The sequence below is a fragment of the Corvus cornix genome, chromosome 4A, assembly GCF_000738735.6.
Source record: "Corvus cornix cornix isolate S_Up_H32 chromosome 4A, ASM73873v5, whole genome shotgun sequence".
In the NCBI taxonomy this organism is placed as follows: Eukaryota; Metazoa; Chordata; class Aves; order Passeriformes; family Corvidae; genus Corvus; species Corvus cornix.
The window spans coordinates 2,425,388-2,449,098 of NC_047058.1; the positions used below are offsets into that span (position 1 = coordinate 2,425,388).

Sequence of the window (23,711 nt, forward strand, 5' to 3'; positions counted from 1 at the left end):
GGGAAGAAGGATCCCTATTTTGGGATAACAACAGGACCCTGTGGATCCAAACATGAATCTGAAGGGAGCCAGGAGCACAGAGCCCTGAGGAGCCCTCAGCTGAGCCCTGCCCTGCAACACGCCTGGGACTGATCCTGCTGCTCCAGAAGGACCTGCAGGACCTCTGCCAGTGCTGCTTCCCTGCCCGGGGAGTCACTGCAGCCTGAACCCCTGGCAGTGCTCCCTTCATCCCTGGAAGTGTCCCCAGCCAGGCTGGATGGGGCTTGGAGCAGCCTGAGATAGTGGGAGGTGTCCCTGCCCATGGCAGGGAGTGGGGCTGGATGGTCTTTAAGGTCCTTCCCATGGCAGGATGTGGGGCTGGATGGTCTTTAAGGTCCTTCCCACCCAAACCATTCCATGATTTTATAAATTTGTGCCTCTTGGCTCAGTTTTGTCAGTCACGAAAAAAATCCAACGTTGCTGGAGCTGTTGTTTTCCCACCAGGAATCAGGAACTGCTTGAGTCCTGGAGGGTGAAGTGGACTGTGGTGGCCTTAATGCTTTGCTAATTAACATAACCGAGACATGGTTGTGCCCTGGGAAAGAATCCACTCCTTCCTGTCAGCCAGGTCAGCAGGAAAACACCTGAGTCATTCCCTGGGAGGAACTGCCCAGGGCAGGGGAGACCTTCCTGGAGCTCCTGCCAGGGAATGCTCTGAAGCAGGAGGGACGAATTCAACGTTGAAATTGTATCTGCAGCTTCCTGTGGAGAGAGCTCCTCTTTCCCTATGGAACACAGAGATTCTGGGAAACCAGTGAGACCAGAGAGGTGATAGAAGAGCTCTCCCTCCCCTCCCCTCCCCGGGGTGTTGCAGGGGCTTCCAGGATGTTCATTCCCCTGGTGGAAAAGTTAACTTTTAATTCAGAGTGAAAATCTCTTTTCCAGCATCTTTTCCTCACCCCCAGCCTGGCTCAGTGTTGTGCTCTGCTCCTGGAGTTGTGCTGGTGCCACCACAGCCACAGTCCTGCCTTGCTCTTTCCTGGCAGTGCTGGAACACTCCAGGTTAATCAGGGGCTGACTTCCAGCAGAGCCAGTGGGAAAAAAACCCTGAAACAGCTGCAGATCCCAAATTTCCTCCTGTGGGCTGCAAGGGTGGCTGGAGCCGAGCCTTGTCCCAGCATTTCCTTGGAATAGTGCTGAGGGTGGGTCCATCCCAACCCCCACCCAGACTTCCTGAGTGGGAATAAGCTAAATTCAGGTTGCTGTACTTGATTTATTGATTGTTTATACAGAAAAAGTGGAAAACACCACAAGGAAGAGAAGGCCAGAGCCAGGGCTGTCCGGAAGCCATTACAGCGTGATCTCACCAGGCATTTGCCCCTGGATTTGTTGAAAATGAACATGTTTCCTTGGTAATTAACATGTTTCCTTGGTAATTAACATTTCCAAACATCCCAGCCCTGGATTGTGGGGTCTTTATCAGCAAAGAGGCACAAACAGCCAGAGCTGGGCACGGACTGGGGCTGGATTTTACTCCTGGAGTTCCCAGCAATGCACAGCAGAGGTGGGACAGAGAAGGAAAGAATTCCATGGCACAAGAAGGTGCAACAGGTGGATTTCTTGGAGAACAATGCCCGTGCTCAGGAATGCTCAACAACCAAGGATCCAGGATCAAGGGATCCAGAACCAGCCCAGAACTCACTCAATTTAAGCCTTGCTAAAACCTGGATCCTGCTGGAGCAGCTGCCCCCCAGGACCCGCTTCACACCAGCTTGTTCCAACACCCATTCCCAGGAGCACAGCCTCAATCCCCGTCCATCTTCCAGCCAAATGAGCCCCTTGGCATCCCTGCACGTGGGAAAGAGATGATCCTGTGCAGGACAGTGGTGCCTCCAGTGACAGCTGAAACGTGAGATGTCATCTCAGACATTGGGGAAAAGGAGTGGAGAGGTTTTGGCAGGATGAAGCTCCCCGTTAGTGAACTGTCCGTTCCTTCTGCCGCTGGTAATCTGGAAGGGAGGGACAAGGAGACGATGGCCAGGGGGAATTACAGAAAATGTTCAGGAAAACACACATTTCCAAGTGGAGGCAGCGTTTGAGACCCTCTGGCTGTAAAAGGGCACCCCCACCAGTAATTTCAAGTGATTTTACAGCACTTAGAACAAAAGGATTTGTTTGAAATCCCCTCTTCCCCCACTCCATGTTTTTCTTCTTAATGGCCGCTTTCCATTTTATGAAGAATCCTTGTTTGGCTTGACTTCTCCCTTTTTTTAATCCCTTAAATCTTGGAACTTTATGGGTGTAGAAGGAGAAACTGGGAGTTAACCCAGTCCTTCCCTTCACTCACAGTTCAAACATCCTTAGGGAGGGATATCCACCACTGGCACTTGTGCCAGAGCTCATCCCTATGTTATTCAAGGATAATGAGCTACTTCTCCAGCTCTAAATTAACTTTCCCATTCCCCAGCCATCCCACCTTCCTGCTCCCCGAGTTTTCCTGTGTGGGCAGATGAAGCCAGGCCTCATTATCCTGATGTGGTGCCTGATCCCAAATCAGCAGTGTCAGTGACCTTGGGCTGCTAAACTCAGGTGGAATTGGCAGGGATTTATGGAAGTTTGCTTCCCAAGGAGCATCCCAGGTGCCTGGACCAGGCACTTACTGTAGGGGAAGTACCGGACGCGCATCGTGATCTCCCGCGCCGTCTTCAGGATCTCCACAGCCTGGAAAACATGGAAAGAGGATTCCACACATTCTGTGCTGGGCTGAGAGGCTGGAAGGAGGTGGATTCCCCATCCCAGCGCTCACCTTGCTGTGCTCAATGTCCTGGAAATCCACGTCGTTCACCGAGAGCACCTGGTCCCCCTCCTGCAGCCCGGCCCTGTGAGCGTCCGAGTCGGGAATCACCTGGGAAGGGAGAGCAGGGATGGCAGCAGCGGATCTCCCACAGCTCCCCTCCCACACGGCCCCGGGGAGCAATTCCAGGGGCTGGGAAGAGACCAGGAAGTGGTGCAAGATGCTCTGATGGCTTTGTGACAAATCCCAGCCCTGAGCTCGGGAGGGTGTCAGGCAGCCAGAGCCTCCCTGCACACCCAGTCGGCTCAGCAGCTCCCACGGGCACAGGCAGGGTCCGGGCGGGAATGGCACAAGGATGGACACACCTTGGAGATGAAGATTCCCAGCTGCGAGGCTTTTCCTCCCCGGATGTTGAAGCCCAGCTGTGGGAAAAACCAGCAGGGAAATGCAGTCACCAGGACCCTTCCCTTGGCCCAGTTCTCTTCCCATTTCCCAGGACTCTTCTCCCTGTCCAGGACCCTTCCAATTCCCCAGGACTCTTCTCCCTGCTGTCTCCCAGATGGATCCAAGGCGTGGGTGCTGCAGTGCTCAGCCAGGCAGCAGCACCAGTCCCTCTCTTCTAATTCCTGCCACCGGGAATACCTGAGGGGCCCCCGCTCCCATTCCCCAGCAGCTCCACATCCCGAGATACGACTTCAGGAACAACCCCTCCCCCTGCCCACCGGCCTGAAATCTGCCACCCTGCCCGCCCCACGCCTGTCACAGCAGCTCCCTGTGCCAGGACGCTGCCAGTCGGGAATATCGCAATTCCAGCGCGCTTTATGCCAGGAAACGCTCTGGGAACCGCGTCCGGGAACGCCACACCGCGCCCAGGCAGCGCCAGGCCGGCGCCGCCCGCCTCACCTGAGCCCCGGGCGGCTTCTTGAGGACGATGGTGCGGGGCAGGAACTGCGTGAGCTCGTTGTTGTAGTCGGGGTGATAGACGCGCTGCGGGGGACGCGCGGCGGCTCAGCCGGGGCCGGCCCGGGCAACCCCGCCCGGCGGGGCCCCGCGGCCGCCGCCGCCGCCCCCGGACCATCCCCCCGCTCCCCCCGTCCCGGGCTGACCTCGTGCGGCGGAACCCAGGCGGGCGGGCTCTCGTAGGGCGGCAGGAAAACCACCGGGAAGTCGTCGTAGGGCACCCGGCCCTCCATGCTGCCCCTCGGCCGCGCCGCCGGGACGCGCCCCCCGCGGCCGCACCGGGCTGCGATTGGCCGCGGCCCGCCCCTCGCCCCGCCCCTCGCCTGACGTACCCGCACGCGATTGGTTCCTTTCCGCCCTGCGCCCCGCCCCTCACGCTGTGCCACCCCACCCCAGGGTTGACTCCGCCTCTGCCTGACGCACAGCTCTGCGATTGGCTGCTGCCCCGCCCCTCGGTGACGATCCGCCTCGCGATTGGCTGAGGCTCCGCCGCTCCTGACACCCCGCCCGGTGATTGGCCGTGGCGGCGCGCGGCCCGGTTTGAACCGCGGCCGTTGTGGCGTCGCCATTGGCACGGGCAGCGGCGGTTCCAGGTCAGTCCCGCGGCCGCCCCGCGACACCGGGCAGGGCCAGGCCGGGCCCGCTCCAGCCCCGCTCCCGCCCCGGGGCTCCCGCTCCATCCCCGAGCCCCGGCAGGGCCGCTCCACCCCCTCTCCACCCCACCCCCGGGCAGGGCCGCTGGGGGTCCCCGCTCCGTCCCCGCTCCCCGGCGGAGCCGCCGCCCCGTGTCCCGGCCCGCCTCACGGCGCTCGTGTCCCGCAGGCCGGCGATGGTGCGGGAGGACGACAAGGGCATCCCGGTGCGCGTGGCGCTGCGCTGCCGGCCGCTGGTGCCCAAGGAGACCAGCGAGGGCTGCCAGATGTGCCTGTCCTTCGTGCCCGGGGAGCCGCAGGTGAGAGGCTCGGGGGGCTCCCCGGGGATCCCGCAGCCCGGGCGCGGTTACCAGCGCTGCCCCGTCCCTCTCCTCCGCAGGTCGTGGTGGGCAATGACAAGGCCTTCACCTACGACTACGTGTTCGACCCGTCCGTGGAGCAGGAGGAGGTTTTCAACACAGCGGTGTCGCCTCTGGTCCGAGGCATCTTCAAAGGTTTGTCCCAGATCTTGCCCGTTCGGAACCTGCTCCGCTCCACAAAACGAGTGGGGTGTGCTCTCTGAGCCCTCTGGTTCCCGAGGCTGCCTGTGTAAGGCAGTTTCCATGGAATACCAGAATAATTTGGATTGGAAGAGACCTTAACGATCAACCAGTGCCACCCCTGCCGTGGGCAGGGACATCTTCCCCTATCCCAGGTTGCTCCAAGCCCTGTCCACCCTGGCCTTGGACACTGCCAGGGATCCAGGGGCAGCCACAGCTTCTCTGGGCACCCTGTGCCAGGGCCTCAACACCCTCATAGGGAGGAATTCCTTCCTAATTTTCCTCTGGCAGTGGGAAGCCATTCCCCCTTGCCGTGTCACTCCAGGCCCTTATAAAAAGCCCTTGTCCCTCTTTAAGAATAACACAATGAATTGATAAACATCCTGTCTGGGGATGCTGCAGTGGTGCTGGGGTGGCAGAGAACTTGTGCTGTATTTCCATTTAGCTCTAATAAAGCAACATCCAGCCTTAAAAAAAGAACTGGAATAATCATTTTATCTGTGCTTTACAGAGTTTTCATTGCCTTTTTTTCCCCGTCTGAGTTCCTGACTGTGATCTGTACTTAAGCTGATGTAAACTGAGAATTTTCTGGAAGGGTGGTTTTCAAAAATGCAGCTTTCTGTCCTCACATGACTCACTTAGGTGCCCTTTGTTCCCCCAGGATACAATGCCACTGTCTTGGCCTACGGACAGACGGGATCTGGGAAAACCTACTCCATGGGAGGCACCTACACAGCCAACCAGGAGCATGAGCCCAGCGTGGGGGTCATCCCCAGGGTCATCAAGCTGCTCTTTGAGGAGAAACAGCATAGGCAGGATTGGGACTTCGTCCTCAAAGTTTCTTATCTAGAGGTAAAAGTTTGGTTTTTGTCAAGTTATGACTAAAGGGAGCTTTGAGGTCACCTCCTTCAGGTAACAGATACTGATTAAATCAATCCCTAAGAGTCCAGGAGGTTTTGTCAGGAACAGAATTCTGGTCCAAGGCATCTTTCCCTAAAGGGGAAACGAGTAGAATGTGATGCCAAATTAGCCCTGATTTCAGCATAACTGCACCTTTCTTTGGCTGGTAACCCAGAGCTGCTCCTCTGCTGCTTCCAGATCTACAACGAGGACATCCTGGACCTGCTGTGCCCCTCTCGGGAACGTTCCCCGATCAGCATCCGGGAGGATCCCAAGGAAGGCATCAAGGTCTGCCCTGCTGGCTGTGGGAGCAGGAGGGGGTGGCAGGGCTGGGGACTGAAGGGGTTTAGGTGTCATTTTCTGTCATCCCTAAAGCAGTGGGATGGGGCTCATCCATGTGTTGGGAGCAGCGCAGAGGGATCCGAGGGGATGGATTCTCAGGGAAAGCACAGCTTGCCAAGGAGCACATCCAGTCCTTCCTGCTCATCCTCTCTGTGGTTTGTGTCCCTGGGAGCTGCCTCTCCATCCCTTTATCCACACAAATCCTCACCCCATCTGCCAGTTTCCCCCTTCTTGTGACTGGCACAGCTCCCAGCTTGGCCTGGGATATCCATGGATTTGTCTCTGGAGCAGGCAGAGGAACTTGGGGGGTGTTTAGGAATAGGTGCTGTGATTCCACGTTCCCAAAGCGAAATTCAGAAGCAGTTTTCCCTGGGAGTCTCCATTCCAGGCCCCTGGCTGGAGGTGACACACATTCCTGGGGATGGGCTGGCACAGCCTGAGGCCGAGGGAGGTTTTTCTGATCCCAGGTGGGACAAAGAGGAAGCAGAGGATGAGCAATGTTTCCTTCCTGGCTACAGATTGTGGGGCTGACAGAAAGAAGTGTCACCTGTGCCCAAGAGACCGTGTCCTGCCTGGAGCAGGGGAACAACTCCAGAACTGTGGGATCCACGGCCATGAATTCCCAGTCCTCCAGGTCCCATGCCATCTTCACCATCTGCATTGATCAGAAGAAGAAAAATGACAAGTGAGTGTCATGGTGCAGCTGGTAAGAGGGACTTTCCCAAAATCTCCTCATCGCGGTCCTGAGCTGCACTTCTCAGGGCAGTTCCATTTTTGGCTCTCTGAATTTTCAGCTCCTGGGCTGCTCCTTTTCCAACTGGGAGTTTACCTGGGAGAATAAAACAGTTTCTTTCTGCCCTAGAAATTGCAGTTTTCACTGCAAGCTACACCTGGTGGATCTTGCTGGCTCTGAGAGACAAAAGAAGACCAAGGCTGAGGGAGACAGACTCAAAGAAGGTCTGTGGGCTGGCACTGGGGGAGTTTGGGTGTCTTCTCACTTGGGAGTTAATAAAAGAGCAAAGTGCTTCTTTAACCCTTTAATCTGCCTTTTTAACCTTGCTGAAGTTTTAATAAGAGCAGGAAATGAGGAGTTTGGAGCTGTTGAGGTGGCTGTGCTCACTTTGAGCTTTGTCTGCAGGAATCAACATCAACAGAGGCCTCCTGTGCCTGGGGAATGTCATCAGTGCTCTGGGAGAAGAGAATAAAAAGGGGGGGTTTGTCCCCTACAGAGACTCCAAGCTGACCAGGCTGCTGCAAGGTGAGAGAAGATGATGACAAAGCCTAAATTTACAGGTGCTTTTTAAATAACAAAGCAGGAGAAAACCCCACAGCTCAGAGCTGCTGCTGCTGCAAAGGGATTCATTTATTTAATTCCTCACTGAAGCCAGAGCTTTCCTGGACTCTTATTTGAGGTTGCAAATGCAGTGAGATGGGCTCAAAAGGAGTCCTGCTCTCCTGCACTTTGTGTGACAGGAGGAAACAAGACAAATCCAGGGCATATTTTTGGTGGGGAGAAGGAGAAGTCTGGGAGCAGAGATCTATTATTGTACCTTAATTATAGCAACTCCCTGGGTGGTGCCACAGCCAGAATGCAGCTCCAACTGTCTGTGCCTTCCCTGGGATTTGTTTTCTTGGTCTGAATATCTGGTCTTTATTTTTCAGTAGCTGAGATTTGTTTCTAATGCATTTTATTGAAATTACCCTTTAATTTGGGCACAGCTTTGGTAATGAAATCACTGGGTTTTTTATGGTAATTACATCGTTTGGTGCAAAAGCTCTTCAGTATTTTCCATGTCTGAAAGTACCTCATTAAAAACCTGGATTGGGCTGGATGTGGGGGGTGGGTTGGGCTGGATGTGTGTTTTTCTGGTCAGTAGCTTTAAGGAGCCAATTTGTGTAAAACCAAAGGATGAAGTTCATGCAGCTTTGTGATCTCTTCTTAACCAATAATTCCTTAAGTTGGAGAAAATTCTGGATATTCATGGAGGTCTTGTTACTGGAGGGGAGAAGGGAGGGGCAAGCCTAAAAGAACCAGGACAGCAGTGGCAGAAGGAAATTATTAGGGCAACAGCTGGGGCTTCTGGGGTGAAATCTATGGTTTCAAAGCCCAACTTTGGCTTTTAAAAACCCCCTTAAGTACAGAACTGACTGAGCAGAGGAGAAAGTAATGAGTGGCACCAAAGTCCAGCTGTTTAATCTGCGTTTTGGGGGTTGGAATCCTTGAATGATGACACTTCACTGTCGTTGTTGCTCTGTGGCAGCTTTGATGCTGTTTCTCTTCGTCCCCAGACTCCCTGGGTGGGAACAGCCACACGCTGATGATTGCCTGTGTGAGCCCAGCAGACTCCAACCTGGAGGAGACCCTGAACACTCTGCGTTACGCTGACAGGGCCAGGAAGATCAAAAACAAACCCATTGTCAATGTGGACCCCCAGGCAGCTGAGCTGCACCAGCTGAAACAGCAGGTACTGGGGGATCCCTCTGGTTCTGAGCTCAGCAAACATCCAGGGAAGGCACAACCTCCTCAAGTATGCAAAATATCCCTAATGTGCATTGCTCTGTCTCTGGAGGTGGCTGGGAGGGGAATATATGGATATTTCTTGGAATTTTGCAGCAGTTGCTGTGGTTTAAATTTCCCTTCCACCCAACAAATCATTGCTTGGTGGGCTACAGGCAGAATTCGAAATACAGAGATGGTTTGGTGCCCTCCTGGCATCTCCTGCCTGCACCCAGCAGTGGGAAGGGGAAGAGTTTTCCTTGGGGTGATCCCAGAGGGAAGAGAAGAACCTTTTATTTGAGGAGTAAATCACTTGAAATACTGTAACAACACCACTCCTTTCCACAGGCAGTGGTAAAGTGGGAATTACAGAGCAGGTGAGTCAGGAAGACCCATCATCCATGGAGTTGCTACATTTACAAGCAATAATTCTTTGTCTCTGTAGGTCCAGCAGCTGCAGGTGCTGCTGCTCCAGGCCCACGGAGGGACCCTGCCTGTGTCTCTCAAGTAAGATTTGTTATTTCATGTCCCATGGATCTGTGCTTATCCCACTCCAGAGGAGCCTCTGGATCACCTTAGCTCTGGGCAGTGCTGTGGAGTGAGGGGAGAATAAATTGATTGCTTTTTTTCCCCCCTCTTTTTTCATCCTTACTGGAATTCCCTGGGATATTTAATTTTGTAGCAAACACCTCAAGATTGCAAAAATCTGTTGGAGGAAGTAAAAGAGGAACCAGGAACCACCTCCTGAATAAATACTTCTCTGTGTAAATAAATACCCATCCATCCCTCTTTTCCTCACCCCTGTACCCCTGAAGGTGGGACAGCTCCACCTCCGTTATCCTTAAAAGCACAAAATCTGGGACAGAGTTGGATTGTGCAGCTGTTGTGTTCTGGGGATGTTTCAAAACCACGTGCATGGAGTTCACAACCTCTGTTTGGAGGTTCTTCCTGCACTCTGGAAGTGTCCAAGGCTTGGACAGGACTTGGAGCAGCCTGGTCTGTGGAAGGTGTCCCTGCCTATGGCGGGGGTGGGACTGGATGGGCTTTGAGATCCTTCCCACTCAAACCCCATTCTGGGCTAGTTATTGTAAATTATTTAGGGGATAATCATTGTTTTGGAGGTGACTTCAGTGCTGTCACAAAGCCCTGGCCAGGCCATGCTCACACCCAAACTGCGCCTCGCTGTTGCAGTGGCCTGGCCCCCTCGGAGAGCCTCCAGTCCCTGATGGAGAAGAACCAATCCCTGCAGGAGGAGAACCAGAAACTGAGCCAGGGGCTGAGTGAAGCTGCTGGGCAAACAGCACAGATGCTGGAGAGGATCATCCTGGTAAGTTCAGCTGTCCCAGGAGAGCTCTGAATTGCTGGGAACGAATCAACAGCAGCTCCTGTCCCTGTGGCACATTGGGAATCTCTCTTTAATGTTCCTTTCACATTGATTCCAAGTCAGTCAGAACCAAGAGCCTTCCAGAGTCTGTTGGCCTTTAGATCTGTGACTTCAGTGGGGAAAGGGAGACCTGAATCTTTCAGTTTTTAACATTTTAAATATTTTATTTTAATATTTTAAATCGTGTTTGCACACCTGTGCTCTCCCTTCCCCACCGTGCTTTTTTTTCCTACTGCCTGCAGTGTCCATCCCTGAAAAAATGCTGCTAAATCCCAACTGGTGGCCCTGACCATGAAAGATCTTTCAGTGCATTGATTTTCACACTGCAAATCTTCTGGTGCAAATTAATCAGCTGAGTCCTGGCTTCTTCTACAATTCATTATAATTCTGATTTCTCTTAGACAGAGCAAGAGAATGAGAAGATGAATGCCAAGCTAGAGCAGCTCCAGCACCATGCTGTGTGAGTGTCCCCACACCCTTCTCCTGCAAAAACATCCTTGGGAATTTGATGGTTTTAGTGGGATAAACTGGATCCAGTCTGCTGGGGTTTGTTCAGCCAGAATTAATTCAGAGGTTGGGTGGGGGAAGTTGTTCCTCCCTGGCATGTGTGACACAAACTGACACAAACATGCCATGGACTTGTTCCCACGTTTCCAGGTGCAAGTTGGATCTGCAGAAGCTGGTGGAGACTGTGGAGGATGAGGAGTTGAAGGAAAACGTGGAGGTGATCCGGAACCTGCAGCAGGTGTTGGCTGAGCTGCAGGTAAGGCTGAGCCCAGGGAAGGGGTAGTTGTGCCAAGTTACTCAGGAAATCTGGGATTCCACTCCAACAGCTTCCCTCAAGGAGCCCAGGAATTAGAAGTATGAAGTGACTCTTGAGATCCACTTCAAAACTGTCCTGTTGTGCTTTAGTGCTGCAGAAAGGCCACTTGTTCTGCTCCTGGCTGGGGGGGGAAAGGAGGAGTCTCCATGAAAAAACCTGATTTTGGAGATCAGAATGGATTTACAATCCCTAAATTGGATGGAGTGTTGTAAACTTGGTGATTTTTATGGACAACATAAATTGCAGGGGCCTGAAATTGTTAAATAGAAGCTTCCAGGCTTTGTCTAATGGAGGAATTTCAGCTCTCCTTCACTGGACATTCCTCTGTCCTCTCCTGTGAGGAGGTAGCTCCCAGTGCTGGAGTTCAGGGAAGATTTCAAGGAATGGCTTTTCCAACCAGACAAGGAGGAGTTTCCTCCCTCTCCTCCAGGAGGAGGACAATGGTCTCCTCTTTCCAGAGAGGTTCTGGCCGGAGGAGAATCACGTTGTGCTTTGCCATGATGTGCCAACAGTCTGTTATTTCCTTCCTTTTACTTCATATTTCCATTTTCACCCAAATTTTCTTCTCTCTGTCCAACAGAGTGAAAACGCTGCGACCACAGAAGCTGCTGCAGAGCTGCCAAACTCTGAACAGGATTCTGCAGGTGTAAGTGGGGGCTCAGCAGTGCACACCTCACTGGGGCACGGTTTTATCTCCTCATCAATTTTATCTGCTCCCTGCTGCTAATTTTCTAGCCCAAATGCTTGATAAATCATCACTCCTGTCTGTGCTGTTTTAAACTCGATGTGTTCAAGGTCAGGAACCTGTTCTCGTTTCTGAATATTTAGTTTTTTTACATAAAAATGCATTTGAAGTGCTCTGTAGAAACAGAGATGATGTCATTGAAGAGCTCTGCATTGGCCTCTCCTCATGGCTGTGTCTCCTGCAGGAAGCAGAAGTGGGCCAGGAATCCAAGAGAGCCTCCAACGACTTCAGCACCCAGCACGCCCTGCGCCAGGCACAGCTCTCCAGGGAGCTGCTGGAGCTCAACAAAGCCCTGACTCTGAAAGAGGCCCTGGCCAAAAAAATGTCTCAAAATGACACTCAGCTGGGGCCCATTCAGTCCCAGTACCAGGTAAAGCTGAAATCCTCCTTGTTCAGTTTGTTTTCCCCAGTTCACACTGGGGAGGGAAGGGAGGAGATCTGTCCTAAGGAACCTGTTCTGATTTGGGTCTATTTATTCCTTAAACTGGATCCCTGCTCCCTTGGGCAGTTTTCCCTGCTGTGCTGGGATCTCCCATCTCTGAAAGGATTCAGTCAGGATGTGGCCACAGTGACTCTGGGCACACCAAAGCTCCAGAGGGTGCTGGACCAGCCCCTGTGACCCTCACACAGCTCTTAGATAAGGTGTGCCTGCTGCAGAGGAATGGGGTTTTTAAAGCCTTCTCTGTCTTAAAGCTTTGCCTCAGGGTGTCTTTTCAAGGTTTTTATTTAGAGATTTATTCCTCTTGTCCTTTCTAGACCAATATCAAGGATCTGGAGATGGAGGTCAGCAATTTGCAGAAGGAGAAGGAGGAACTGGTCCTTGCTCTGCACATGGCAAAGAAGGACATCAACCAGGCCAAGTAAGAGGGCACTGACTGCAGCTCTGGGGGGTGTTAATGTGTCAGAAAATCCAATGTCTTGCACTTCCATGATCAGTGAAAGCTCTTTTGATGTAAAAGTGTCCCTTTAACGTGCCAGGAGCTGCAGAGAAGCCTCCTGTGGGCTTTCAGCAGCAGCAAAGGGGACAGAGGTGACATTTTTCATGGGGTGTCTCTGAAGCTGGAGAGGATTTGTTGTGGTTTCTCTCCAGGCTGAGCGAACGGCGCCGGAAAAGGCTCCAGGAGCTGGAAGCACAAATCAATGAGCTCAAGAAGAAGCTGAATGAGCAATCCAAGCTCCTGAAGCTGAAGGAATCCACGGAGCGCACGGTGTCCAAACTGAACCAGGAGATCAGGGTAACCAACAGGCACCTCTGACTTGAGCCTCTGCAGACAAAGCAGCTCCCAGGCAGGAGTCCCAGAAATCCCAAACAGGAATCCCAGACAGGAATCCACTTTCTGTTTAGTCAGACTGAAAACAGCAGTTTTTGGCAAGATTCACTTGGCTACATGACCACAATAGGCAGGTGGCTACTGAGATTTGGGAGGAAAAGAAGTCCAAAGTATCTTCTGGCACTTCTGATTTCTTGCCTCAGTCAAATCATTTGACTCCACTTTGATTTCCCTAAATTGTGCCTATGTTGGTCTTCCCTTTATGCCTAAAAAAATCCCTGTTTTTTAGTACTTTGAGAGTGTCCTGTGTTGGGAGCACTCTTAAGATTTCCTACCTGCCACTCCCCACACCTGGCAGGGATGGGGGGAATGGAGGTTGGAGCTCCTCAGAATGTAAATCCTGGATAATTCTTCCAGCCACTGGTGTTTTTCAGGAAATGAAGCAGCAAAGGGTGCAGCTGATGCGTCAGATGAAAGAAGACACTGAGAAATTCAGGCAGTGGAAGCAGCAGAAGGACAAGGAAGTGATCCAGCTGAAGGAAAAGGTGAGCAAACAAGCCCCTCCTGCTGTTCCTCCCTCCAAAGGGGTGCTGTGAGGTTGTTTAACTGGGAAGCATCAGTTAAAGCACTGGAAAAGTGCTGGGAATGCTTTGAAGAGGAGCTTGGCTCATGTGGCTGCCACCTTTCACCACCTGAACTTGTTCATGGCTGGAGATCTTCAAGCTCACCACAGCTGAGAATCAGCTCTAAGGCAGAAGGCAAAAATAGTCAATATTTGAAGGATTTAAAGCTGTAGGGTTTGGCCCCAGCATGGGAGGTTTTTAAACTTCCAAAGGAACGTTGGACCTGCAGGTTGATGAAATCCAGCTGCTTGTGGTGGCTGAGTGCAAAGGGCAGCAAACACCTGGAGTTCGGTGTCACAGCAATTCCTGCCCCTCAGTGCCTCACGATGCTGGGGCTGGAACCCTGGGGCTGCAGCCTTTCCTTTGTCATGGAAAATGGGACTTTTCCAGCTGTTTTTCCTTGCAGGACCGAAAGAGGCAATATGAGCTCCTCAAGCTGGAGAGGGATTTCCAGAAACAGGCCAATGTCCTCCGGCGCAAAACAGAGGAGGTGAGGAGCCAACATCTCCTGGAAATTCCCAACCAATCCCTAAAGTCTGCCAGGTGGGGCTGGAGGATGGAACAGGATACACAGAAACCTCTTAAAGGAATTTAGAAGCTGGAAAGAAAAGCTTTTCTCTCTGTGGAGAAATCCCTATTTCTGCATTGTAGCCTTTGAGGCATCCCAGTTAAATTTGCTCCTTAGAGGCCAAATACCTCTGGGTACCAGATGACTCTGAGTCCCAGGCTTCTGTGGCAAATCCATGTGGATGCCCAGGGTAGGACGTGGGAAATGAGTTTGGGTGGTGGATCTACAAGGTTGCAGCTCCAAATCCTTTCAGGATGGCTTTGTAAAAGAAATGCATCTTTCACCCCTCATTTTGGGCGTTTTCTTCTACCTTCAGGCCTAGAAGCATCTTCTCTGTAAAGGAGGAATGGCAGCAAAGGAAATAAATCAAGGAGAGGAGTCCTTGAGTTGAAGGAGGATAAATTGAGATTTATTAACCTTGTGCTGTCACTGTCCCAGTGTTTGCCCTGGGCTGGGAATCCCTCGTGTTTCCAGCTGTTGCAGATGATTTGCAGTCCCTGTTCAGCTCTTTGTGGAATCTCTTCCAGGCAGCAGCTGCCAACAAACGCCTCAAGGATGCCCTGCAGAAACAGAAGGAGGCGGCGGATAAACGGAAGGAGACCCAAAATCGGGGCATGGAAGGAATTGCTGCACGAGTCAAAGTGGGTGGCAGCGTTTTTGCATCCCAGCACTGGGCAAACTGGGATTTGGGGTGGGTGCTGCTGGCCTTGGTGGCTGGAGCACAGCAGGAGGAACAGGGAATTGCATTGGGATTATTCAGTTTCTCTGAAATGCCTTCACGGAGAAGGATTCAGACCTGGAGCTGAGATCAGCCGCTGGGTTTTGGGGGTTATTTTTCCAGAGCTGGCTTGCAAATGAAGTCGAGGTTCTTGTCAGCACTGAAGAGGCTCGAAGACACCTGGCAGACCTGCTGGAGGACAGGAAAATCCTGGCAAAGGAGCTCCTTCAGCTGAAAGAGAAGAAGGAGGCTGGAGAAAACCCCCCTCCAAAGCTCCGGGTAAGAGGGAAACTCTCCTTTTCCCACCCCACACCTCTGGCTGTTCAGCAATATTGGGTTCATTATTCTCACTCCTACTTGACCTGTTCCCTTAGGAGATAGGGATGGAGCCCATCCTTGGCTGCCCTTGTGGGAGAAAGGGTTAATGTTCTTGTGCTCTGACATGTCAGGGACAAGAGGTGCTGAAGGAACTTGTTGCTTAATGGAATTACAGAAAATTTTGTCCCTGAAAGGGCAGTCAGGCTTTGGAGCAGCTGTCCAGGGAAGTGGTGCAATCAGCACCCCTGGAAGTGTCCAAAAAACATCTGGGTGTGGCACCTGGGGACATGGGTGACCTGTCAGTGTTGGGGCAATGGTTGTTCTCGACACTCTTGGGGAGCTTTTCCACCCTCAAGGACTGTGAGGGACATGAGTGGGTCACACCCCTTAGCGAAGGCTTTTGGGAGGGAGCAGTGGAATTGCAGCTGTGGGGAGATGCCTGGAGGCTTTTCCAGCTGGAATGCCTGTAACTGTGGGATTTCCTCCCCTGCTCCTGCCCCGTACCCGTGCTGTGACCCCACAGAGGCGCACGTACTGCCTGGCCGACCTGCAGGCCCCGGACACGGATCTCTCCATCTCCAAGCAGATCGAGAGCCTGCAAACGGAGATGGAGCTCAGGTAAGGCACTGCCACACAGCCCATCCACACAGCCTTGCCTCTGGCTCTCCCCTCCTTTCCATCCCAACTCCCTGGGAGATGGAAGAGGATGAAAAACACGCAGGCTGATGCTGGAAATGATGAGGGAAAGGTGTGGATTTTCCTGGCTGGAATTTTTCCAAAATGTGGGGAAAATACTCAGTCACTTAGACTGGGGTTCTTGAGCTGTTGGTGAGCACTTCTGGGGGAAAAACCTCCACTTTTATTTGGGAATGTGAAGTGGAGGCAAAACTCCCCAGGGGAGCAATGCAGGCTCCAGGTGCTCTACTGAGCAGCAAAAATCTCAATTTAAACTATTTTATTTAATATTCTGGGAACAGTAACATTAGCCCAGACACCAGCCCTGGTTTTCTCCTGTGTTGTAACTCCAAATCCATGGATTCTTCCCCAGGAGTGCCCAGATAGCAGACCTGCAGCAGAAACTCCTGGATGCAGACAATGGAGATCGGGCCAAGCAGCGCTGGGATAGCATTGCCACCATCCTGGAGGCCAAATGTGCTCTGAAGTATCTCTTGGGAGAGGTAAACCTTGGCTTTTCCTCTTTTATCCCTAAAAGCAAAGGCTCTAAGTCTGCTTAGCCACAAATGAAAGGAAGGAACCAAAGGAATTTGAGTGGAGCTCTCCTGTAGTGGATGAGGTTTATTCCCCTCACAAGTTTGGATTAAAATGTTATTTACTGGGGAGAGAAATGTGAAAAACAGGGAAGGGGGAAGTGGAATAGATGAGGGTCTGGAGACAGCAGCTAAAGCTGAGCTTATGGGTGACTTACATGGGAATGGGCAAATGGGAAAAGACAAATTTCAGAAGTGGAAGAAAAGAGAAAAATACTAAAAATTCTTCCTGAACAAGCAGGGAAATGAGAGCAGTGCTGGCTGAGGTCAGGGGAGCAGTGGAATTGGTGTTGAGCTGGGAAAAACTTGCACAAGACTGGTGATGGGGAAGAGTAGGAAGTGGGGTGTGGTGGGATCAGGGAAAGAGCAACTAAGGACAGAATTACCTGTTGCTCCCTGGTGCTTGGAAATCAAAGGAAAAGGGTGAAAAGAAAAACACTTTGTGTGCTGCAGGAAAGGGAGGTGAATTCAGAGCTGTGAACAACACCCTCAGCTCCCTGGTTTGCCCTTCCAAAGTGTCTGGCTCTGAATCTCCCTGCCCTCCTTGGTGCTGACGGCTGGTCCAGCTCCTGGGGTGGCTGGAAGTTACAGGGAGGCTTCCCCTCCATACTGCAGCACCTGTGCCAGCAGGGAATCCCTGTGCCAGCAGGGAATCCCTGTCCCAAGCCATCCCTTGCTCTTGTTTTCCAGCTGGTCTCCTCCAAGGTGCAGGAGAGCAAACTGCAGAGCAGCCTGGAGCAGAGCCAGGCCAGCTGTTCTGACGTGCAGAAGATGCTGATGGAAGAGAGAAACCACACAGCAGAGCTGGAGACAGCCTTCCAAAATCAGATTTTGGTGCAGGAACAGCAACACCAGGAAAAGGTGAATCACAGCTCATGGAAATCTTGGAGTCTGGGACTGATCTCCAGGTCTGCTCAGGGAGAAAGGCAAAGGGGATGTGCTGAAAGGAAGCTGGTGCTGAATATCAAGTCAAATTTTGCTGGATTTTTGCAGATGGTCCATTAAAAGCCAAAGAAATCCCTGTATTTATCCTGTGCAAATTGGTTTACTCAGTAATGTTCCTCCCACTTTAAGTGAGGATGTTACAAGATCACTTTTCAAGTAGGTCAGGGGGGAATTGTGCTGGAAGTGGCAGGAAGTTCCCCTGAGCCTGAACTTTGATGCCAAGTGTTTCTTTCAGGAATTCACTCCTGTTTATTCCAACTTGCTTGTAGGTTCTGTACCTGCTCAGCCAATTCCAGCAGAAAGAAGCAGCAGATAAGAGATTGGAAGATTCCCTGAACGAGCGGGAGAAACAACTGCAGGAGCGACTCCAGTTCCAGGTGCAGTGGCTGGGTGTGGCTGGGATCCTTTGGGATACCTGGAATAGGAGCAGGATTGTGTATTCCCTTTGCAGAAGCCTGCATGGGGTGGTTGCTGTGCAGGCTGGAATAGCCCTGGGGGATTTTCTCTTATTTCTCTCCAAGGAAATAAATTTCCTCTTGACCTACAAACAGGAGGAAGAGCTGGAGAAAATGAAGGAGATGTGTGAGAAGAACCAGGAACTGCTCCGGGAAAATGACACTCTGAAACAGGTAGAGCCTTGTACAGACACCAGAGCCCTGTGGCAGTTGGGTTTGTGGATTTTGCAGAGCTGATTCTTGTCTCTTCTGACAGAAACTGCTGCTCCTCCAAGTTGCCAGTGGCCAGAAGCTCCGGCACATCCAGCAAAGGCCACCTGAGTCTCCAGACTCTTCTTTTGATTATGTTCCACCCAAAGTAAGAGGCTGCACAGTTTGTATTGCACCTGAATTCTTTGCTAGAGTTAATCTTGGCTACTGATAATGTGGTTTTTTTCTTTGTCCCAAGCTGCTTTTGCCAGGCACTTGTTCTGCTCATTGAAGTGGCCCCTTCTGTCCTTTCCAGAAGACCCAAATACCTGCATTAGTTTTTTGATTAACAAACAAACCCCCAAACCTGTTTCCTCATTGTAGTTCTGACTCTGTATCCTCCTTCACAACCCAGGTTGTTTTTCTGTAGCGTTCCCAGTCTTTAAATTGTGGAGCAAGGCATGTGTGTCACAGCAAGGTCTGCTGCTTTGCAAAGAGACAAATCTTAGTGCTGGGAGGAAGAAATGATTTAAAACTCTTTGGACAGGAGTGTGACACTTGTTTTTTGTCACGTGATGTGACAACAACTCAGACTTCCAAGGATTTGTCATCAATAGTTTAAATCGATTGAATTTTCAATCCTGATAATTGGATCTTTTTTTTTTCCCCCAACCTTCTTGGCTCTGAGGGACTCTGAAAACCTTAATAAAATCAAATAAAACCTTATTAAAATATAAAAATTATTAATAAAATATAACAGTGTGATTTTTTTGGGTGGCCTAACCCCTCGTGCTCCTGTGTTACAGCCCAAGAGCCGCCGGCAGACCACGGCCAAGCCCCGGGCACCCAGCCCCGAGGTGGATGTGGAGGAGCTGCTCTCTGACTCTGGGGAACTGAATGATTCCGACTGGCTTCCTGGGAAAGCAGGCAGAGGAGCAAGGAAAAACCTCATGGGGGTAAGATCCAGCTGCCCTTGGTCCAGTGTCTGCTGGGGAATCACTTGCTGTGTCCAAGGACTGGGTATGGAGTGGGGAGATGTGGTGTCTCCACTGCTCTGAGTGGCAGAAATGGGTTATTTGGGTGCCTTAGGATATTTGTGACCTTCCCACAGACACAGCAAAGGTCAGCAGTCAGCAACACCTTCCTGGACAGGTTTTCCCTGTCCAAGTCACCCTCTCCCATGAGAGATGTGTTGTGTCCTGCTGCCTGTGCCTGAGCTGGCCTCTGCTTCAGGAACAGCCCTAAGAGCAGCCAGATCCCTGCAGGGAGCCTATTTTAGGGAGAAAACAAACAAAAAAAGGGATGGCCTGTTGTGGATCCCTGTTCCCTCTGGGAATCTGCAGCTTCCAGTCCTGACAGAGCCTCAGCTTCCATCTGTCTGTGTCAGTCTGGAGCTTCAGCCTGTGGCTCAGAAAATTCCTGAGGTGTTTGGGGTGGGGACTCCCTCCTTTTGTGGAAGTGTGGCACAGAAACTGGGATCCTTTGAGATCACCTGAAATCAGGCACTGAGTAGCTGGAGGTGCTTATCCTATAGATCCTGAAGATGGATCTGTAGGTGGAAGGATTTTATTCTGGGTATTAGGAAGAGAATTATGCTGGGAGGTAGGACTGGCAGCGAAACACTTCTGGGGCAGCTTGGGGGTGTCCCTGTCCTTGAGATGCCACAGCTGGCGGGAGCTGGAGCATTCCAGGAGCTCCTGGCCACTGGATCCCCCTTCCCTTGCAGTGCTCGTGCAAGGGCCGCTGTGGGAACAGGCAGTGTGGCTGCAGGAAGCAGAAGTTGGGATGCACCGACAGCTGCAGCTGCGCCGCGGCCACGTGCAGGAACAGGGACCACGGCCTGGTGAGTGCTGCTGGCTCTGGGGGTGCCTGAGGGGCTGCAGGGCCTGGACTGGGGCTGGAGCAGAGCTGGATGAAGGGATAATTCCCACACAAGCATAGTTTGTCCAGACAGAGCACGTGCACTTTGCTGAAGCTCTGTGAACATCACTAATTAGTGCCTCTCTGGTAACTGAGGACAATTTTCCACTGCAGGACCAGGCTCTGCCACTGAGCACAGACATGTGGAGATTCACAGCAGAGATTTTCCTGTTCCCACTTCTCATCCACAAATCTGAGGACAAATAATTTCAATTTTCCTTTTGGACTCAGTAAATTAAACTTGTGTCTTTGGCTTCAGACAACACAAAACCTCGACTCATTCCCGGATTTATTTTTAAGAAGGGAAGAGATGGTTTGGGGAAGGGGCTGTAGCAGCAGGAAGGTCCATGAGAAACTGATGTTCATTGGGGAAGCTGCTCCTAGTGGGAATTCTGCTCTTGGATCTCAGAAATCAAGTGGGGACATCCCACAGCGCTTTAATTATTGCCTATGGAGCCCTAGCCTGAGCTGCAGCATCCTGTGGAATACTTCCCAGCCAGAGAGCAGGGGGCTGTGGTGGGAAGGGATGGGATGGATGTTCTACAAGAGCTTCACCCTCTGCTGCCCCTCAGGAAACCACAGCATGTGAGGAGCACAAAAGGGACTCAGAAGGGTCCTTGAAGCTGGAAGACCCCACGGAGGTGAAAGCAGGAGAGAGCTTCTTCCAGCCCGTGTGTGTCACTCCAACCACAAAGGTATTCCCAGGGAGCAGGGACAGCAGAGCTGCTGAATGAGGGATCTTGGAGGGAAATCCCCCCAGAGGAGAAGCTGCTGCTGGAAAACTCTGCACAACTGCAGGCAGCTCGTGTGGAAGGTTTGAGTTTGCTGAATTCTTATGTTTCCACACTGAAATGAATGCCACAGGCTTGCCAAGTTTTCCTGCAGCACTTTCAGCGAGGAGAGAGGGGAAGTGAGGAGCAGGGTAAAATCACATCTGTCCGTGTGCAAAGTGACCTTAAGCTGTTGTGCTCTCTGACCTGGCACATCTCATTTTCCCTCAGCTAAACAAATTCCCTTGTCCCATTGGAACTCACCATTCCAACTGCTGTGTCTTCCTGCTGAATCTTGATATTTGGTCCAAAAGTTTGTCTTTTTCTTGACTTGAGTAAAAAAATGAAGCAACTCTTGAGGCTGGCCTGGCACTTTGTGTCCTGCTGCCTCTGGTGGGTCACTGCAGCAGTGACTAATGCTGGAGATTGTTCCTTGTTTCCCACAGGTCCTGCAGGACATCACAGACCAGGAGGTGCTCCTGAAGATTCCCAGTGCTGCAGCCTCCCTCCTTGGGAGGGATGAGGAGTCCCAGGAGAACCAGAACCCCTTTGGGAAGAAGAAGAAGAGGATGCTGAGCAGTAACATCAGCTTCTTCTCAGGCTGCACCCCCATCAAGGAGGAGTTTAACTGACCTGGAGCTTTCCCATCCCTTTAGGCCATGTTCCTGGTGACTTTTGAGGGAGTTGGACTCTCTTGCTGGAGCAGCAGCTCCTGCCCCTCAGCAAGGGAGTCAAACCCTGCTTCTTGCTGGTCATGTCTCTGTAAATATTTGTGTGTTGGGGCCAGGGGCAGGGTAAGAATCTTTCCTCTGGAATTCCTGGAGTGAATGGAGGTGATTTTCCCGGTGCTTGTTGCCAGTTCCCTCCCTCCTCCCGAGCTGTGAACGCTGGGTACGGTTTCACCTGTAATCTTGAACAAACTTTGCCTTTGCACTGGAGCTCTGCTCCTGCTTCTTCTCATGGAGCCTGGAGGAACTTTTCCAGCTGCCCTGGGAGATCCATGGAGCGAGGAGGCCCTGGCTGAAGTCTTAAACCAGCAGCTCTGAACTGGTCAGAGTTCAGTTCAGCTGACCAGTTTCTGACCTCTTTGGCTGCTGGACTGTCCTTATTCTATGAACTTAGACACCTAACCTATGTGAATAATGCAGGAATTTTAACTCTGGTTTGTAGTTTTAATAAAGGAATTACTAAAGAAACCTGGCTTGGAGTTGGAATTATTGTGCACAACAACCCCCAGCCCCCCTGGGCTCTCTGCACTTAAACTTGGTCTCAAAACCAGTCCAGGAGTTGCTGCCACTGGGACCTGCTCAGGTCTTTCTGTCCACACACCCCAAACATGGTCCTGCTGCTTTTCCTTGCCCTGAGCCCTAAGTTTTGAGTCTCAGCAGAAAGAAAAGGTGATAAATATAACTTATTTTTAATTTCTTTCTCCTTCATGCGCAAATTTCTTTCTCCTTCAAGCATACAGCTGTGCCCTGGGGCATGCACAGGGATGTGGGATTTGGGCTGTAGTTCCCTGAGCTGAGAACTGTCTTTATTTACCTGTTGGATGAGGCGTTGGCCCCCTTGGGCAAGTCCAGGATTGTTTGGGTTGGAAGGGGCCTTAGGGCTCATCTGTTCCCGCTCTCTGCCAAGGGCAGAGCCACTTTCCACTATCGCAGGCTGCTCCAAGCCCCCTCCAACCTGGCCTTGGACACTTCCAGGGATCCAGGGGCAGCCACAGCTTCTCTGGGCACCCTGTGCCAGGGCCTCTCTAGTCTCACAGGAAAGAATTCCTTCCCAAAATCCCACTTCACCTTGGATTTCAGTCCTCTCCCTGCTTTCCAAGTGTAAAAAGGCCCCAAGAGCTGTAAAATGTTTCCAAGTGATTTAAACAAGCATGGAAGTTCTGAGGGCTTATGCCCTAATAGACAATTGTCCCATCCCAAATCCCATCCTATCCTACAGGCCCTCCCATTCCATCCCACTCTTTAGGCTCAATCCTGAGTCAGGAGTTTTGTGCTGAAGAACAGACAGGGATAAACAGCGGGTGGTGAGGGAAACTTGTCCTGTGGGAGGAGGGAGCATCCCCCGGGAACGGGGAGGGGACAGAGGTGACAGCAGGGCCATTATTTATATAAAAATTATATATTTATATAAAATATATATGTAAGATATCTATAGATAGAGGTATAGCTGTAGATGTGTGTGTGTATAAAAGACAACTGTCCCTGATAAACGTGAGGATTGTTGTGCATTATCACTGTGCTTTGTATGCATATTGTGGATTATACAATACCTAGTATAGAATATATAATGTGATATACTGCCTATATTACACAAAATAGATACATTTATGTACTCTGGTCTCTAGAACAGGAGGGGTGTGAGCCTGTGCAGGGGGTGGATATCCAGCTGTACAGAAACCAGACTGGGAGGGTTGGTTCTATACGGAACTTGTAATGGTAAATAATGTTCTGGTATGGGAGCACATCCCATACCCACAGCGGTTAGAGAGTGGTGTCTGAGGCAATATATAATTATAGATAATATAATATAATACAACAGTATAGTATGTTATAGTATATTATTATATAATATTATATGATATATATTCTATAATGTATATTATATATATAATTATATTATATATATTATATATAATATAGCAGTGATGGGGCAGCTCTCAACTCTGCTGTGATTGCTCTACAGGAGGTGTTGTTACAGATGGAAATGACTGAGCAGTGCATTAGAGGTGTGGCTGTTTATACACGTAAATATAACATGAGGGGGTATAATATAGTTCTAGTATACAGAATATATATATATATATATATATATATATATGAACAGTGTATTTGTGAGAACAGGGTCTGTGAGAGCATGGAGGTGGTTAATTAAAACAATCCACATTATTTGGTTTATATGAGCAAACAGTCAGTACTGCAACTTAAACATTGGTGTGGGAGGGGGTCTGAGAATGTAAACATATGGCCCTATAGAAATCATCAATAGGTGGGTGTATAACACAAGTGTATAGGAATATTATATATAAAAGATGTTTATATAAA

At 51.0% G+C, this 23,711-nt stretch overlaps 2 protein-coding genes across 2 annotated transcripts; one reads left to right on the forward strand and one right to left on the reverse strand.

The window, feature by feature from the left end:
• Window positions 1–1,232: 1,232 nt before the first annotated feature.
• On the reverse strand, window positions 1,233–4,015 carry PDZD11 (PDZ domain containing 11). Its single transcript, XM_039572330.1, has 6 exons — window positions 3,880–4,015; window positions 3,677–3,760; window positions 3,139–3,195; window positions 2,786–2,884; window positions 2,640–2,700; window positions 1,233–1,988 (listed from the first exon to the last, which is right to left on the reverse strand). Exons 1-6 carry the CDS (start codon window positions 3,964–3,966, stop codon window positions 1,954–1,956), a joined length of 423 nt encoding a protein of 140 aa, XP_039428264.1. The 5' UTR covers window positions 3,967–4,015; the 3' UTR covers window positions 1,233–1,953.
• Window positions 4,016–4,245: 230 nt separating this feature from the next.
• On the forward strand, window positions 4,246–21,857 carry KIF4A (kinesin family member 4A). Its single transcript, XM_039572296.1, has 31 exons — window positions 4,246–4,326; window positions 4,556–4,685; window positions 4,766–4,880; window positions 5,587–5,777; window positions 6,024–6,113; window positions 6,686–6,852; window positions 7,030–7,124; window positions 7,306–7,425; window positions 8,457–8,632; window positions 9,110–9,171; window positions 9,856–9,991; window positions 10,450–10,508; window positions 10,706–10,811; window positions 11,452–11,517; window positions 11,801–11,986; window positions 12,373–12,476; window positions 12,707–12,851; window positions 13,322–13,432; window positions 13,917–14,000; window positions 14,606–14,719; window positions 14,920–15,075; window positions 15,638–15,732; window positions 16,163–16,292; window positions 17,073–17,243; window positions 17,597–17,704; window positions 17,879–17,956; window positions 18,039–18,140; window positions 18,778–18,927; window positions 19,698–19,814; window positions 20,464–20,586; window positions 21,108–21,857. The coding sequence occupies exons 2-31, from the start codon at window positions 4,563–4,565 to the stop codon at window positions 21,291–21,293; spliced, it is 3,666 nt and encodes a 1,221-aa protein (XP_039428230.1). The 5' UTR covers window positions 4,246–4,326; window positions 4,556–4,562; the 3' UTR covers window positions 21,294–21,857.
• Window positions 21,858–23,711: the final 1,854 nt, after the last annotated feature.

What these genes read in the sequence shown, in the direction of transcription:
- PDZD11 (XM_039572330.1), bottom strand. Translation starts at nt 3,966, where the DNA reads ATGGAGGGCCGGGTGCCCTACGACGACTTCCCGGTGGTTTTCCTGCCG. An exon ending in CCTGGGTTCCGCCGCACGAG is followed by an intron (nt 3,761 to 3,879) that starts GTCAGCCCGGGA and finishes CGTCCCCCGCAG; the next exon opens with CGCGTCTATCACCCCGACTA. An exon ending in AGAAGCCGCCCGGGGCTCAG is followed by an intron (nt 3,196 to 3,676) that starts GTGAGGCGGGCG and finishes TTTTTCCCACAG; the next exon opens with CTGGGCTTCAACATCCGGGG.
- KIF4A (XM_039572296.1), top strand. Translation starts at nt 4,563, where the DNA reads ATGGTGCGGGAGGACGACAAGGGCATCCCGGTGCGCGTGGCGCTGCGC. An exon ending in CCATTCAGTCCCAGTACCAG is followed by an intron (nt 11,987 to 12,372) that starts GTAAAGCTGAAA and finishes TGTCCTTTCTAG; the next exon opens with ACCAATATCAAGGATCTGGA. An exon ending in TGATCCAGCTGAAGGAAAAG is followed by an intron (nt 13,433 to 13,916) that starts GTGAGCAAACAA and finishes TTTTCCTTGCAG; the next exon opens with GACCGAAAGAGGCAATATGA.